Source organism: Acanthopagrus latus, chromosome 7, assembly GCF_904848185.1.
Source record: "Acanthopagrus latus isolate v.2019 chromosome 7, fAcaLat1.1, whole genome shotgun sequence".
In the NCBI taxonomy this organism is placed as follows: Eukaryota; Metazoa; Chordata; class Actinopteri; order Spariformes; family Sparidae; genus Acanthopagrus; species Acanthopagrus latus.
Window position 1 is genome coordinate 14,716,897 of NC_051045.1, and position 16,935 is coordinate 14,733,831.

The window sequence follows — 16,935 nt, forward strand, 5'->3', positions numbered from 1 at the left end:
TCACAGAACCAGCAACCGTTCACAGCAGCGTCCTCGTGATGTTACAACCCAGTCTGCAGTGGGACACAACCATCGTGATGTCACACAGCTAACTGAAAAGAGGACAGAAGAGTCTCAGGACCACTGCAGCGCGTCACACAGAAGTTCAGTTAAATATTGGGCTGCCACAGACACACCAGACACAGCCAGGGAGTTGAGGAGCAGCTGTGCTCCCTCACATCAGATTAAAGAGCCCTCCCACATGCAGGGCACAAGTCCTGCATGTAGACTTGCAAAAAAAAAAAAAAAAAGGAGGGGGGGACCAAATACTGTTTGTATTATTTAATGCTATTAAGGCTTTTATGATAAAAATCAAGCCCTCAGCTGTGTTATCGCCATCTGCTCATGGCGTTCTCTTAAACAGCATTAAAAAAAGTTCTTATCTTTGTACTTGCAAGCCTAAATAAAAACATATGACTTCCATTAGCAATTGAATCTGTCTGTGGACACGCACAAGACAATCTTTATGACAGCAAAATGCTGCGAGGAAGAAGACAACATAGCTGTATAAGGAACGACATAAATTCAAACTATAGTCACAATTATTCCATGTTTTTAAAAGAAAAATTTTAAGAAATAAATGAAAAGAAAAAAAGATGGTGGCAGTTATCTTCCAGCCTCCAAATGCGAGATGCTAATCACGGCTGCAGCACTGACCATCAGCCACATTACTGGAGGTCTGCTGTTACACTGTAAACTGATCCTTCCTGGCTGTGTAAACTTGTCATGTGCTGTGTTGCCTCCCATTCTTACCCCACAGTCAGCTGTGGTCAAAGACACACACAGGGCTTAATAAGCTGAGCAGCCTCCCAACCACATCCACATTATAATTCTCCTTTCTCTTATGGTTGATATCATAGTTGTGAGGTCACCAGCAAGTAAAACTACCAGCACAAAAAAAAAAAATCCTGAAATAATAATGATGATATTAATAAAGACAAAATGGATTAAGAAACAGCACTGGAGCCAATCTATTGCTCCAAAATCAAAGCTAACAGTTCTAACAGCAACAATTACATAACGTGTTTAAAAAGCAGGTGAAATGTCTTCATCTCACGCTGTCCTGTTTGTACAGAATGCGCACGACATTTCTATTACCCCTTGCGAGGATGTTAGAGGCGTTTTATAGAGCAATAAAAGCCGTAAATCAGTCACTTTTAAACGACCCCTGGTTCCTAACGTGTTTTACAGGGTCTGACACAGTAGTAGCCGCGCACTGCGCACACACGGCTCTGCTCTCTGTGGCCTACCTACACAATCTACGGCTGTCTGGACTATGAATACACTTCGAGACAATGTTATTGCGTTGCTGGAGCTGCATGTGTATATCACTCATGCTTGTGTATATGCAGTAACAGCAGAGGAGGAGGGGGAAACAAGCCAGAGATGCGTGAGGAAGAGGAGCAGGAGCAGGAGGGTCCAGAGGCCGCTGGCGTGGTCTTTCAGTTGCCCATGTATTCCTGTAGAGACGTATTTGCGACTGTTTGTACTTCACACAAATTCGGTTCTACAGGGTACATATAGACAACTAATGTGTTTTGGGGTTAGAAGCTGCAGAGGTGCATCTCTCAGGCAAAGGACAGCACAGTGCCATCGGAAATATTAAAGCTGCAGTAGAGTGGAAATAGTGCGCCGAAGCGGAGGTTGTTTATCAGGTTTACTGAGGCCAGGAAAACACAAAACAAGACGCTCTTTAAATGACAGAAACTACCTTTCACATCTTCACTGAGAATCCGTACACACACACACACACACACACGCAAACACGTCGTGTGCACGGGGCAAGAGGCTCTGTTCGCTCTTAACATTCACCCCTCTTGCCTTTGAGGTGGCTCCTATATGAATATTCAGTCACAAACACGGCGGATACAAAGGGACGGCGTGACAGCACAGATGAAAAATAAGTTTCCATTGTTCCCAACCGTTTCTTCTGCTCGCCATTACCATACTGACCGCTCGGTAACCTTTCTTCCTGCCACTCTGGAAGCTAATGAGAAAAGCCTCGGATGAAAAATGCAATATCAGACATGTGACCTGTTTCGGGGGGTTATTAAAAACAGCAAACACGCTCAGATTGTGAATCAATGGAATTGATTACAGTGGCTATGTGCACGGGGAGGAGGAAGGGGGGGGGACTCTTCAAAGACTGTCAGAAAACATCTTAATCTACATATTTCACCGCGTGCACTCTCAATAGATTTTTTTTTAATTCATTTTTTGTTTTTTTTTTTATTGAAGGAAAAAAAACACCCTGAGCCAAGAAACTGTGAACTCAGGAGGAAATAGTCCACTCACACCCAAAAAATCTAGCTCGTGTTCATTTGGCTGTATCTGAACACGCTGTTTGTTGTGCGCCAAAGCAGCGTGAAGGAGCTGCACGCACATCACGCACTCTCTCTCTCTCTCTCTCTCTCTCTCTCTCTCTCTCTCTCTCTCTCTCCCTCTTTCTCTCTTTCTCTCTCCCCGCGCGCTCTGGCGGACGCATTTTAATATTAGTTAGACAGCCTGACCCGCGTTTCACCCCTCGCGTTTGACTGGCTCCAATAGTTCACTGCCAAGGATTATTGATGGAGAGACAGCAATGAATTCCTTCTCCCCACAAATGGCTTTCAGATCGTGCACCTAGTTCAATAACTAGTTATAATGTAGAAGTACAAAAAATGAGGCCCTCAGGCGGACTAATTTGATGTTTCATTTGTTCATTTGAGAAATTGTTAAGCTTTTTCTTTTTTTTTTTTCATTTTCAGTTTTTTTTTCCTCCCTTCTTCTCTTTTCTCGCCGCGCAAACTAACAGCCGCGCGAGCGTGTTCACACATGTTCCATATGTAAACAAAATAAATCTGCTGCAAAACTATGCGGAGGATTTGTTGCTCCGTCTGTGATTCGGCGCAGCATCAGCTGACCTGGATGCAGACAGCGGTGGAGCAATATCCCCACCGCTCCCTGATGAAAACGGTTACGATGCGCGTTTAATCAAACCCTTAACCTAATAGCCTGCACACGTTTACTCTTCCCCAGGTGTAATAACGTTACGCCGGATCGTCCAGTTGAAATTAAAAAAAAAAAAAAAAAGTTTTTTAATGAAGTGCAGACAGACTGGAGACTAGTTGGATATGAATACCCTGTAAAAAGCAGCAGCCAGGGGAGCAGAGCTGGTTTTAGATACAAAGATGCCCCCAAAGAAACCATTGGTTGGTTTGCAGTTCATTAAAGCATCGCTGCGGTTCATTAGACTCCCTCAACGCAGAGTGAGATCCAGATCACCTGTGCGCCACTTCCGCCGGCTCTTCGCCGGACACGCAGAAAGACAGCGATTCGACTTTTAAGTTTTAGTATTTGTTTTTGTCTTTGTTCACGAAATTGCAAAGAGGAAAAAAAAAAGAGGGGATTTATCTGGAATTAAATACGCTGATTCTTTCTATAATCACCGTCATTCCTGCACACGTTTCGTTAAGAGTGCAGGCATCAGTGGCCTTGATGTCAGTGGTGCCAGCTGTTTGCCTACAGCCACATAACAAGCTCCATGAGGTGTCACGTCTCTTGACTAAAGCCAGGTGGGTAGGCGATGGATAACACTTACTGATAAATCCACGGCCACACTCATCCTGACCCGAGGACTGGCCTGAAAAATAGAGAAAAAAAAGGGAAGAAAACAAAAACGAAAATTAGATCAAGAAAAGAAAAATATTCTGCAGCCAAACTGGATCATTTAGATTCTCGAGAAAGATGCTTAAAGTCTAGGAAAAAAAGAATTGAATATATATATATAAAAACATATTTGATCAATAATTTACCCACTGATCATTCCTTACATTTATTGAGAAAGTATACTGTGTGTGTGGAAGATTTCGTTTTTGCTCCATTCAAAATCGCCACCATGGCACAAATATTAAAACAAATAAATAACAATAGAATCAAATAGATATAAGAGCCACAATTGATGTCAAAAAAACTAAACTGACTAAACAGCAACTAAACAAACTAAATGATTGTTCCTCAAGTTTCCTCCGGTGGATTTCTTGGTTTCACAAATACAGAAAGGAAGTGTTTGGATATTATTTCATATTAATGACGCTTCAGCTCGTCCCCTCTGCTCTCATCTCCTCTGTTATCCAGCCTAATTGAAAGGGAGACTGCTGGCCTAGAAAAAAATAATAATAAAAAGCCCTGACATGTTTGGGCTCCTGCAGAACTGGGACCGAGGACAGAAATTTAGGACGGGTCATTCTCAGACAGTAAAAGTAAATTTACAAGCATCCTCGGTATTTCCTTGGGCAAATGTTCTATGAATAGAAATCCCTGGCTGGACTTCAGCGGCGGCTGAATTATGACGAACGGTCAATAAAAAAATCACGACTTTGTCTTCACATTGTAAATAAATTCAGGTTGTGTTCGGAGACGATGTAATGGGACTTTATGGTTCTTATTCGGGCTCAGACAGAAGGGAAGTCTGTGCTCACCCGGAAATGACCTCTGTGGATTTGAATGATGGCGGTGTCAGGCTCCACAGGTCAAAGAAAGGAATACAAGTGCTCGGAGAAAACGGATGTTTGGACTGTTTCACTTTTTTTTTTCTCTGCAGTGATCTGAGACTGTTTTCTGTTACTTTGCCCTGAAATTAGATTAATCTCTGAATCAAGCTTCCCCCACAGATGCAATTACTGACAAGTCACGAGAATAAAATAATAGCGGTAATAATTGGAGCCCTGCAACTCTCTGTGAGGACACGAAATGTATCACAATTCACAGAAAAAGGAGGGGGAAAAAAGTATTGACATCTTATTTTTTTATTTTTATTTATTTATTTATTTATTTATTTGAGGAAACATTTCTTTTAAATTTAAGGGTTGTTTATTTATATTTTACGAGTTTATTGTGAAATGTTTCCCTCTCCGGTTACTGTGAAAATGACATACAACTGCTTAAAAATACTGAAATAAACTGAAATAAAAAAAAAGAATAAACAGAAATCTCAGGGTGAGGACAGTACGACTGCATGCCCGGCAGTGATTTACCCACACAGGAGCGTGTCACACAGTGCCCCCTATTGGAAGTGTATCATCGATCACGCTGCAACACCTGAAACAATTCTAATCCCATTTTTTCTCGTAAAAGCCCCCAAAAAACAAAACAAAACACTGTGAGCCATCACACAATATGACACATGCAGTTAATGCTACATCAGCAGTCAGCCTGCTGCACCTCGCTCTGTCTGTCAGCTGATCTACACTCACCTCCCTTCCAAACAAGACTTAATATCAAAAATTATCCTCACATTGATTAAGAAAAGAGCAGTGCTTCTGGGCTCAAGTGCTTTCAAAGACATATGGGCAATTAAATGATGTGCACGACAGAGAAACAGAAAATTATCGAGCTTCTAAGATCACTTCGCCTCATCAGTCTCCAAACTGATCAATCCAGTAATATCTGCCACTGCAGGGAGGACGACCGGGTTAGAGGAAGCGGCTGCTGTGCGAGGAAGGCGCGTTTAGTTTGAGCATAAACATGCAGCAGTCGTGCCTCCACGGTGTTTATCACAGGTCTCCCCCATCATCACACCGAACGAGCGCCTTTGAATGGAACCTGCGCCCTGGCCCAGACATGACCCCTAAAACAACAGGAGCTCCGCGAGCACAAAACACCAACCTCGCGTCAAGGTGAAGCAGAGAGATGGAGCATTTTAATCAGGAGGGTTTGGATTTCAATGGCTCCGTCTATGGCGCAGTATTTCAAAGTCTGCGAGACATCATCTCAGCGTCACACGGAGCTGAAAGTCATGTTTTATTCTCAATGCACTCAGCTACAGAAACAAACTGTTAGACTTGGACGTGCAAAGGAATCACATACAGGTGTGCAACAGAAGGGAGTGAGCATGTTTGTTAGAGAGGCAGAGGGAGGGAGGGAGGGATGTTGAAGCTGGACGCCAGATGATTTTCTCTTTTTTTTTGGGAGGGGGGAGTATTCTGGCGGACTTTTCATTTTTCTCACTTTTCATTCAAATATGTTTCCATCCTCTCGCTGACAGGACGAACATGCAGAAACACAATGTTGAATCAGGACACACTGCACAGTGTCTCAAATCTGTGCTGAGGCGTTCAAACGTCCATATATATATATATTTAATTCAATTTTTAGCATTTATTCCCTAAAAAAATCTAACTCTGGCTCAAATATATATACATAAAAATACGCTGCTGGGAAATAAATTAATCACGGCATCCGAATAAACTCCACCAGCGGCATTTCCGCTGAATCCAGCTTCCCTCGGACCAAACGTGCAGCAACAAATGTCCTTTAAAAAATATATCCCCAAACAAACACCGCCCCGATTCATTTCCAAAACACGCCATTCTGTAGTTATGAAAACGTGTAGTCGCTGTCTCTTAGTGCCCCTTCAAATCTGACGCCTATCAATTAAACAGCCGTGCATTAATATAAAAAAAACATTAAGCAGCATTTTTGTTCCGCGGTGAAACAATCGCAGGCCTGCGCAGGACAAAGTTAAAAATCAACTTACTGCAGCAGCAGCAGCTCTCGGGGCTCTCAGCACCAGCCGACTACACGGTCCGGTAGGAAGGTACTGCATCCTCACTGCCACAAAGCCCTTTCTTCCTCAGATAAGGGGAAGCCAGCAGCTGCGATTCCGGACAGTTAAGATTATATATGATGTGTATATATCGAAGGTTTGTCAGCTCTTCCAGGCCATAAAACCCACTTAAATGACACCACGTGCTCCCCATGCACCATTCACAGGCCCAGCTCGGGGCAATTGGCATATGTAACCTTGTAAACTTTAAAATACCCTAAAAGAAAGACATACAAAAAGGGGGGATTCAATACATTGTCCACGTATGTGTTAGGCCTAACAGGGGCGCAGAGAAAGTGGACGCTGCGCTCGCCGGTTTTTCTCATAAGCGTCAAGGAAGTTGAATAGGAAGCTATTAGTTTGGGGAGGTGAGTTGATTTTTATTTTCTTTAAGTAGTGCTGTAGAGAAATTACCTCGCAACCTCAGGGCTGAGACCCTGCGTCACGGCGCAGACACTCAGCGAGTGGCGTGATTTTTTTTAAATGTCCTCCGCAGCAGCAGATAGTGTTGTTTTAACTACGGTGTAATGATGCCACGATTAAAGAGCAGGGCGATATCATAAAAGTTGCCATATGGCCTCGGTGGCGATGGCGCGTCACAGGGCTGCGGCCACAGGGGGAAAAAAACACACACACACACACAAAGTTTTGCATCCATGTTGTGTGCCGTGGGCGAAGTGTTATCACAGGCTAGTGTGTGTGTCCCTCTTCCTTCCCCTGGCAAAACAGGAAACGGGAGTCTGCCTGTGGTGGAAAAGGGGGCAATAAAGTTTTATGAGGGGCCTTAAACTTCAGAGCGCGTTTGTCAGTCTGTAATGATATGCTTTGGATTCAGAGCCAGAGAGAGAGAGAGAGAGAAAAAACGTGATCAGGGACACAAAAAAGGAAATATTGTATCCTCTTTTCGTGTGTGTGTGTGTGTGTGTGTGTGTGTGCGTGTGTGTGTGTGTGTGTGTGTGTCAATGGCAGTTTCTATCCAGATGTTTTATCCCGCCACACCACAAAAATAATAACAACAATAACAGAAACGTGCAAACTGACATTAATTTCCTTCCTTTTTTTAAATGATGATACTTTATTGGTTACAGTCGACAATCTATCAGTTATTCTAGGCCTTGTGTGAACCGTGAAAGTTTACAAAGGGGGTTGGGCAAGAGAAAATTGGCTTCATTGCACATGACAATATTTTTCACATCCAGTCGCTGAATTACACATAATGATTAAGATTCACAAGGAAAAAATAGACACACGTGGAGGACGGCTTGACAGAAATCCACTCACAAAAAAAAAAAAAGATATTATCTCACTGAACACATCACACGTCATCACACACGTCCCAACTTGTTTGCACTGCAACATGTTAGACGAGCAAATTCGACAGACAGGAGGAGAAAAAAAAGAGGTGGGAAACTATTTGAACTGTCGTGATCACATCATCAAATATCCTTTATTTGAGTCTTTGACCTTAAAATTTTCTCACATGATAATGATGATGATGATGATGATGATGGTGATGATGAAAAGTTGGATGCCACGCACCCAGACTCTTTTTTAAATTTTTTTTATTATTATTATTATTTTTATTTTTTTTTACCCTAATCAGAAACATGGATTATTAGCAGCGTTGTGCAGCCTCTCAGTGCTCTGCGAGACCGAAGCCTGGCAGCGTGAGGGACCCCGGCTCCCCCTCGACCTCGTGTCCCCTCCGTGCAGCAAAGTGAGGTTATCATCGCATGGGCAGCAAATTAATTTAGAAATGTAAACCGATTGATCAAAGTGAGTGATATTCAATACATTAGGTCCCAAACTGCAGCAAGTGACACATAATTGGTGATGAAGCACACGGAGCGGTGTCATGATGTCATTGCTCCTAGCGGTTCATCCGGAGGTCAGGCGGCACTCCAGCACTGTGCAGTAGAGGGGCTGAAAACGTGCTGCGGCGCACACCCCGCTTCACTGGTGCGCCTCTACTCCTTCACTTTGATCTTTGAGTCCTTCTTCCACTTCATTCGTCTGTTCTGGAACCAGATTTTGATCTGCCTCTCGTTTAGACACAGGGTGTGGGCGATCTCTACGCGCCTGCGGCGGCTCAGGTAGCGGTTGAAGTGAAACTCTTTCTCCAGCTCCAGAGTCTGGTAGCGGGTGTAACTGGTCCTGGACCGCTTACCCTCCGATTCTGAAGTGGCATTAAAAGCAGTTAGCTTCCATCAGCAGCATTATAGTGGTGAATAAATATAATAAGAAAGCTATTAAGTTTATGACATTCAAAAAGAAAGAGCTTGGTTAATCAATTTTTTTAAAAAACGAGAGGAAAATGAGCATTACAAGCAAAAGAATCCGAGCGAAAATCCACTAATTTATGCCCCCAGTTTAAAGATCAAATATCTTTATACAACCTAATTTAACCTGATAATACTTACAGTGGATTTGCGTAATAAAAATTTATGTCAGGCTGATAAGGATGGTTAACTAGCTCCAATAAATATCCTCGTTTAAAAAAGGAGGAGGGCCCTCCACATCCTCTCACATTAAAACAGAAAAATTACACACTATTAGTGAAGGAGTCGTATTGTGTAAAACGGGGTAACCAATAACGTGTTGGCCTCCTTGTAAACACTGGCCTCGGCCTAACACACACACACACACACACACACACACACACACACACACACACACACACACACACAGGAGTGTGTAATTATATCGTGGGTGGAAAAACAGATGCGTAAAATCCAAAGATCAGAAAATGGAATCTGAGATTCTCCAGATATAATTTCCCTCGCGCATTCAAAGTAAAGCAACAGGCCTTTGCTTTGGGGCATACGTATATTTTACATTCCTCCTGTGTGTGTGTGTGTGTGTGTGTGTGTGTGTGTGTGTGTGTGTGTGTGTGTGCTCCTGGGTGTTTGCATAGCACAAAACAGAAGTAGCTTCTCTCTTCGTCTTCTATTTTTTTTTTTTTTTTCTTCACTGTCCATCTGCAGCCTCCAACAGTCAGCCAGTGGTTAGAAGGCACGGAGAAAGGAGCACGCCTATTCAGATCTTTTAGAGGTGAAAAGTTCACGATTGGGTCAGGGCATTGGTGTTTCCCAGAGTTCAATTTAAGGCTAAAGCTTCTCCCACACATACAGTCTGATAATGTGAAACACGCGAGGCTCGACCCAACACTGTGAACGAACAGCGAAAAAAAGGGGCAAAAAACAAAATAAAACACGAATACTTCGAGACGAATTTGTAAATATTATTTCATAGTTTTATCACAGTTTGCCTCTCTTATCCAATTATGCGACCATAAATCACCCCGCAGATCACCTCTTCACCGTAACAGAGCAGGTTTACGAGCAATGGATGCCTTTGTCATAAAATTTATGACCGCGAGTTTTTATTATTTCCTGCGTTTGGCCTATAAAACTCAAGAGGGAAAGTGGAACGGGCGAAAAGAAGTGTAGCAGCGTAAAGAGTGAATAAGGGGAAAGCATCTCGGTCGCACTTTAGTAAAACAGGCAAACTTTACCGTGGCTCATGTGCAGTTTTGTCATCCATGGGTAAATCTGTGGCCGCTGCTCACTGTCCTGGTTCACTTTTGCGTTGCGTTTCGCCGCTTGCGTGCTCTCCGCGTTCCTCTCGCCCTCCTGGCTCACGTTGCCGCCGGATTTCGCGCTCCTGTCCGGGTCTCTGTCCGCCCCCAGTCCCAGCAGCGTGCCGCCGCCGTAGCGCAGCCCGCTCGCGTCCACGGAGGAGCTGCTGGAGACCATGGTTATCTGTGGTCCCGGCGGCAGAGGAGTATCCGTGTTGCCACGCAGGCTAGTTTTCATCTCGTCCCGCTCAACAGAGGTCGTGGGGACGGGACAAGTGAATATCCCGTTCACATTAACACCCTCATAGCGGCTGGACGCGCGCCCAGATAGATCGAAACTAAACATAGTGTTGGGAGAAGTTGTCTCGCTTGTTTGCCTGAGGTTGGAGCAGTCAACATAAGAGCTCATTGTTTTGTTGTTTTTTTTCTTTTCCCCAAACTAGCAGCGACACTTTCTTGCTAAACCAGAGAGGGTCTGCGGGACGTGTGTTGCGGCTATTTCCTTGTTTTTGTTGATCATTGCGTTGCTTTGTCGCCGCTTTTGGAAAATTCTGAGCTGTCTGCCCTAAAAAAAATAAGCCAGGATTTATAGGTGGAGTAGGCTTTGGTATCTTTTCTTTTTTTTTTTTTTAATTCTTGATCCGACGTGCCGCTGCCCAAATATGGTGTATTTGTATGGGATCACGTGCACATGTTGGCCAGTCATAAATTGGCTTTGATACTCAATGGGGATATTGATGAATAGGAGAAACGTGTCCGGTAAACTTTGAGCTGTTGGTTGTTGAGCACCAGGCAGGGATGTTTAGCGCAAAAAAGGGCAGGACAGTAAGACAAGAGCGTCATCTGGTGTCTGGTATGGGGCAGGACGGTCAGGACCGGCCAGAGCTCTCTGCCCCTTACGCACCGGCGAGTCTACCGACAGTCCCACATCATGATCATAACAATAATAATTACAATGATAATAATAATACCGAAGACTCAAAGTGGCCATTCGGTTAAAATATATTTACGCACATGGACTTGAAACTTGGATGTAGCATTGAATGATGTGATAATAACGCAGCTACGGGAACGTTATCGTGTCTGACTGGACACTGGACTCATTGCTCATTCCCGAGCTCTCATTGTGCCTTTCGGAAAAGTTCATAATTTCATAATTAAGCGGCCGAGATCCGCTTTAAAAATCACTTTATTAGCCGTTTTTTTTCCTCGCATAGCCTCTGCTGACCATAAAGGTCATAATAAAAATAAAATCCTAAAACAAAGTCTCCACAATCACGCACTGACTGTTTTTTGTGTTTTCCCCGGGAAACCTTTCTTTTCTTTTCTCTTTACGCGCACAGACACACAGGACGAGGGTGAAAGTTTTACAAATATTTTTATTCCATGGTACACAATTATGACAAAACATGAATTCGTAACTCCCAAACAAAAGTGAAGAATTACTAGTGTACAAATCTATCTCACAAGGAAAGCGTATTGTGTCAAACGATCAACAAAAAAAAACAACAACAAAAAAACAAAAACAAAAAAGAGGAAGGGGCTAAGCGCAGACTTTATGTTATGCAGCGTCTATCAAAGCGGCTAAATGCACATAAGTCCTCACAGGATTGACAGAATATATTGTTGATTATATACAGGCATTTCGTGTGTGTGTGTGTGTGTGTGTGTGTGGACTGTAGTCTATATCCGTGCAACTTTTTCATGTTTATGCAGGACACTTTTTTTTTTTCTCTTGCGGGCAATTCAAGTATACTGTGATGTGTCCGGCCCGGTCCTTCTCCCTCTCTCTTTCCCGTCCGTAGGAATGTGCATGTACAATATTGAGTTAAGTCTGACCAACACTTTATTTTGTGAGCTGATCAAAGAGTTCACAGTGATGGATGGGGTGTAAGAGAGGGAGAGCTGGGTAGGTTGGGTGGCTGGGTGGGTAGGGTGTAGCGGGGATAAATACATAGGGTTTTACTGGCATGGGAAATAACATAGAAATAATACTTCTGTTTTATTTTTCACAATACAAGTGTGACATTGCAGTAATAAAAAAAATAAAATAATAATAATAATAATAATCAGCGCTCCAAATGTCACAGGGAGCCAGACTGTGGCTGAAATAATTCGGATTTCTAAGGCTTAACACTCCTGTGGCCAACATGGGATATAAGTGGGAGAGCTGCGGGGGGAAGCCATCATGCAGTGAAGTCGCTCTCAAGTCCATGTGGATTTTTTTTTCTTTAGGTAGTTATGTTGGGTTGTTTTTGTTTTTTTGTTTTTTTTAAATGGTCATCAGGTCTTCTTTTATTTCTACTCTTTCTTCTTGTCCTCATCCTTCTCTTCTCCTTCCATTGCGCCACTGCGCTCCTCCTGCTCCTCCTGAGAGGCTCCTGTCTGTTCACTTCCAGTCACCGTGGAGGTCAGGTTGCTCTCTTTCTTCCATTTCATGCGTCGGTTCTGGAACCAGATTTTGATCTGGCGCTCCGTTAAACAAAGCGCGTTGGCGATCTCGATGCGTCTGCGCCTGGTCAGGTAGCGGTTGAAATGAAACTCCTTCTCCAGCTCAAGTGTTTGGTAACGAGAGTATATCTGACGTCCTCTGCGTCTGTCTGTCCCGTAGCCCACTCCTGCTGAGACAACAAAGTGAAGGCACTAATTTAATCATCCGCAAAGGCGAAGTCACAGTTAATATAAGAAATATACATGCAGCATGCTGCCTTCTCTGTGCTCTGGTGATACTTTCAGGCACTTAAAGTTTTTGCCTCGTTATTAGAATCCGACTGCAATCTAAATCCACGAAGGAAAATAAACTCGCTTTTTAACTGCGATCACATCTCGAAGGACACATTTCCTTCTATTATCTAAAAATAATGAAAGCATCATAATATATCCTCGCTGCCTCACGCTGCTGATTATGGCCACTATATCTGTCTGAAAATGAAAGCTGTTTGTTTGCACATGCAAAGGGCCCATCTACAGGTCGAGGGGATACAGTAATGTTTTATGGGGCCATAAAAAGTAACTTACTCTCTTGGTAAGACATATCGTAAAACTGGCCCATTTCCTTAATTTATTTGTCGTAGTAAAACTCACCGCTGTGTGAGTTCATTCGCTGCATCCACGGGTAGATCGGGATGTTGCCTTTCTGCTCCTGCGCTCCTGCTCTTCCTTGATCCAAACTGTACTCTTGAGCAATGTGGCTTTGTGTATTGAGTCCCATGTTTGTTTGCCTGCAGCTGGGCAGCACGTCCTTGTCCTGAAGAAACACGTTTGATCCATACTCGTACTGTGCCCTGCCAGACCCAAACACGACATTATCTTGAGGAGAGTAGAAAGGTGCATATATCCGATTCTGGGTCACAGCGGCACCGTACGACGAAAAATGTCTGACTGTGTCATAGGTGGTGGAGTTCAGGGGTACGTTAGGCAAAACATCTTGACCACCGGATAAATGGCAGGAGAGCGACGGGTTTGCGAAATAAGAATTCATACCTTGCTTGTAACCCTCTCTCCAACTCTCCCCACTTCTTTATCGGTCTCTTTTCAATCTCCTTCTCAGTAAATCTCCTTCCCGTCTGTGTCAACCAACCACACCTTTCTCCAAGGTCTTCTCTTTTTTTCCCCGACTTTCTGCCGCTCTCTAACTGGACGTGGGCTACTTTGAGGATTCAATATTATTAATTTCCAATCTCCGGTTAAGACGCACAAACCCGAGTGTTATAGCCGAGGCTTGGCTCGGTGAGAGACAATATGACAATGTCAGCTGACCGTTCTCCACCAATTGAGAGGCAGGAGTTGAGGAGAAACTGTAGCTTTTAGCTCAGAGCTTGAACATTAGTGCTAAATGCCGATAAACACAGCGTTAGAGTCGGAGTGGCACACTGTGCGAGGCTGGCAGGGCGAGACGTTTTTTTTCGGAATTAAAGTTTAAGAGAATGTGGCGTTAAGAGGAGGAGGAAGTGGGGGGAGTTTGATGTGAAATGTGGACAATGTTCGTGCAGTACAGTGATCCCATTCAGAGGGAAAGCGGACAGATCTGCATAATAACACACATGAAGTCAAAACTGAAGCTTTCTGAATGAGCGCTGAAAGCTGCTTATTTCATTTAATGAGATATAAAGCGAAACCTTCACCTGGAGTACTGAGCTCTGTGGTATGTGTGAGTGATTGTGTGTGTGTGTGCCTTTGCCTATGTGTGTGTGCCTTTGCCTATGTGTGTGTGTGTGTGTGTGTGTGTGTAAGTGTGTGTGTGTGCGCGCGCGTGTGTATGTGTTGCCAAAACTCTGTTTTAATTTCACAACCCCACTGCAGAGCTGTAGGCTCCACTATCTACACGCTCCCATCCCGCAGGACGCGCCAGCTCTCTGCTATGTGAAGATAAAGAAAATAATAACAATATTTGCATTTATTGTTTATCTCAGCCTTTTTAATGACGAGTTTGCAACGCAGACTCTTAATGTTTTCATTGTGTATGAATTATCTGACGCGTGAGCAGTTTCCATTCTTTTTTTTTTCTTCTCTCTCTCTCTCTTTTTTTTTTTCTTTTGCAGTGAACTGGGGGAGGGTTTGTAGGTAGTAAGAATGCGTTTATGGTCTCTCTTCTGTGAGGGCAATAAAACAAGTGACGTTCCCCAGCTCACCAACAACTATCTCTGCAGCAAGAGCCCTGCAACACGAGCAGCAATCTCACGGGCTCAGAAATGAAAGCACTGCACAGCATGTGGAGGCATAAAAGCGAAAGGGGGGGAATAGCGTGCACAGGTCCGGCCGACTAGTAAAGAACTGGCGTCTGAGGAGATCATCTCTGCCACAAATCTAATCAGTTATGCGACTGCCATGCACACGTCAGACAAAACGCTCCTACAGGCCGACAGTGCCCGGTGTCCACTCTGAGCGCACAGCTCTCAGGTACAGTCTCTTTACCTCGACCAAAGAGCATGCTTTCACCTTTTTACGCACAAAACTTAAAAAGCTGGATTACAGTAGAAATGTGTTAAAATGCTTATGCAGATGTTCTTTCTTTTTTTTCTTTCTTTCTTTCTTTCTCCCCTCTCCCTGATCGGATCATAACTTCGACATTCCTCCGACACGCACAGAGAGGAAAGAGGAACCGATAATTATCTCAGCACCAAATGATGGGGTTTGGAAATGACTTCAGAGGTGTTCTTGCAAAAATCCTTGCAAAAACTCGAGCGCCTGTCTGGGCGAAAGCGCGCTGCCCGCTAAAATGCGTAAAACCTCACATGAGCGACATGAAAGAGGCCAGTTTCTGAATCACTGTCACATTTCTGTGATCCACATAATTAAATCAGCTTTTACTACAGCTGATGAGAGCGTGAGCTCACACACAGGCAGCATATTATTCCCCCCCAAAAAATCCAGTGCGGTGAAACAAAAAATAATAAGTAAAACACACACGTTCATTTCAGACGATATAATCCACATTATGTGGGATTTTTTTCGCAACGGGCCATAATAGATACCAATAAAATAATCAATGGAGTGACTGAAAATGTCTGCCTGCCTATTGGTCCACCTCATTGATTTCTTCAATAGGGGGTGAATACTTGCAGACTAAACGTGCAACACTGTTTGGTCTGTTGTTTGGGATCCTGAATAGCCCATAAAAGAGACAAGAACAAAGAGGAGGAAGTAGCCGGTGCAATAAAAGCGCCCCTTCACCTTATTCGTGGCCATATGTGACATCCGCGTCGCGCAAATCTGTGGCAAATAAAGCGCAAAAGTTGGAGGCGGTAATGTTCCCCACCACTGCTGTCCTGGGATTATTCTTCTCCTCCTCACTTTGATATAAAGCAACGCTTTAGATGATGACTGGGTGGAACAAACAACGCACAGAGCAGGAGGGGAACTACTGGGAGCACCCAGTGTATATAAACTACAGCCCACAGAGGAGGTGGAACATTAAGAATTACAGAAAACTTACAAAAGTGCACTCACCGCTCAGAGCGCAGTATGAAATCTGAATTTAAATCCCAAATAATTGGGGGGGATAAAAACGGGACAGATCTGGCGCTGCAGTCTGTGATTCTTGGATTTATCACGCTCGCGGTGTCAGGAGCAGCCTGTGTGCGGGGATTGTTAACGCATTTGTTTCATTATAACAATTTCTTTTTTATCGTCGTCGCCGAGCAGTCGTTAAAATTCGCTCATTGTGAACAGATTTCGAAATTAATAGAAGGGTTTTTTTTTTTTTGTTTTTTTTTAAGCACTCAAATTAAATCAAATTATTTGGACGCCATCGCAGATTTCCCTTAATTGTTATTCGCAGCTGCCCTCCTCCTCCTCCTCCTCCTCCTCCTCCTCCTGCGCTCAAAAAACACGCAGCTCCATAAAGTTTAGGTTGTAAATAAAGGCTGAACACTAAAGCCAATGTGTGGACTGGAGGGGCAGGAATGCAGCAGAGGGGTTGAAGCCAGTGTGCAGAATTAGAAAGGTCATTCTTTCCCTCGTGTTTTAGTGTTTTATTGCGGCCCGTCAGGCAAATCGCATGCGCGGCTTTTGATGCGGGGAAGCGAGAGGAGCCGTTTGGTGGGACGTTTTGCACGATCTTTGAAAAGAGAAGAACAAAAAAGGGGGGGAATTATGGAGCAGCGATGAACGAAAGAACCAAGAAGGACGAATATAATAAATTATTGGAAATAGCCTGGCACCGAGAAGTACCCGTGGATATTAATAATAAGCATTAAAAATTAATTAATGATGTGCTCTTACTTTGTAGTTA

General features: G+C 43.7%; 3 protein-coding genes across 4 annotated transcripts in view; all 3 read right to left on the reverse strand.

The window, feature by feature from the left end:
• The window catches only part of LOC119022525 (homeobox protein Hox-C10a-like), a 143,723-nt gene that overhangs the window by 14,379 nt on the left and 112,409 nt on the right, over positions 1-16,935 (reverse strand). Inside the window, exon 4 of the mRNA XM_037103489.1 lies at positions 3,620-3,661. The gene's annotated coding sequence lies outside the window, so the exon portion shown is untranslated. The remainder of the gene's footprint in view (positions 1-3,619; positions 3,662-16,935) is intronic.
• Positions 7,681-11,002, reverse strand: hoxc5a (homeobox C5a). Its single transcript, XM_037103502.1, has 2 exons — positions 10,140-11,002; positions 7,681-8,801 (listed from the first exon to the last, which is right to left on the reverse strand). The coding sequence occupies exons 1-2, from the start codon at positions 10,609-10,611 to the stop codon at positions 8,593-8,595; spliced, it is 681 nt and encodes a 226-aa protein (XP_036959397.1). The 5' UTR covers positions 10,612-11,002; the 3' UTR covers positions 7,681-8,592.
• Positions 11,564-15,604, reverse strand: hoxc6a (homeobox C6a). Of its 2 annotated transcripts, none has more exons than XM_037103500.1 (2): positions 13,287-15,604; positions 11,564-12,823 (listed from the first exon to the last, which is right to left on the reverse strand). In XM_037103500.1, the coding sequence occupies exons 1-2, from the start codon at positions 13,681-13,683 to the stop codon at positions 12,504-12,506; spliced, it is 717 nt and encodes a 238-aa protein (XP_036959395.1). In that variant the 5' UTR covers positions 13,684-15,604; the 3' UTR covers positions 11,564-12,503. The 2 variants fall into 2 exon arrangements, with proteins under 2 accessions (XP_036959395.1, XP_036959396.1); XM_037103501.1 differs by having other exon boundaries at positions 11,564-12,820; positions 13,287-15,599.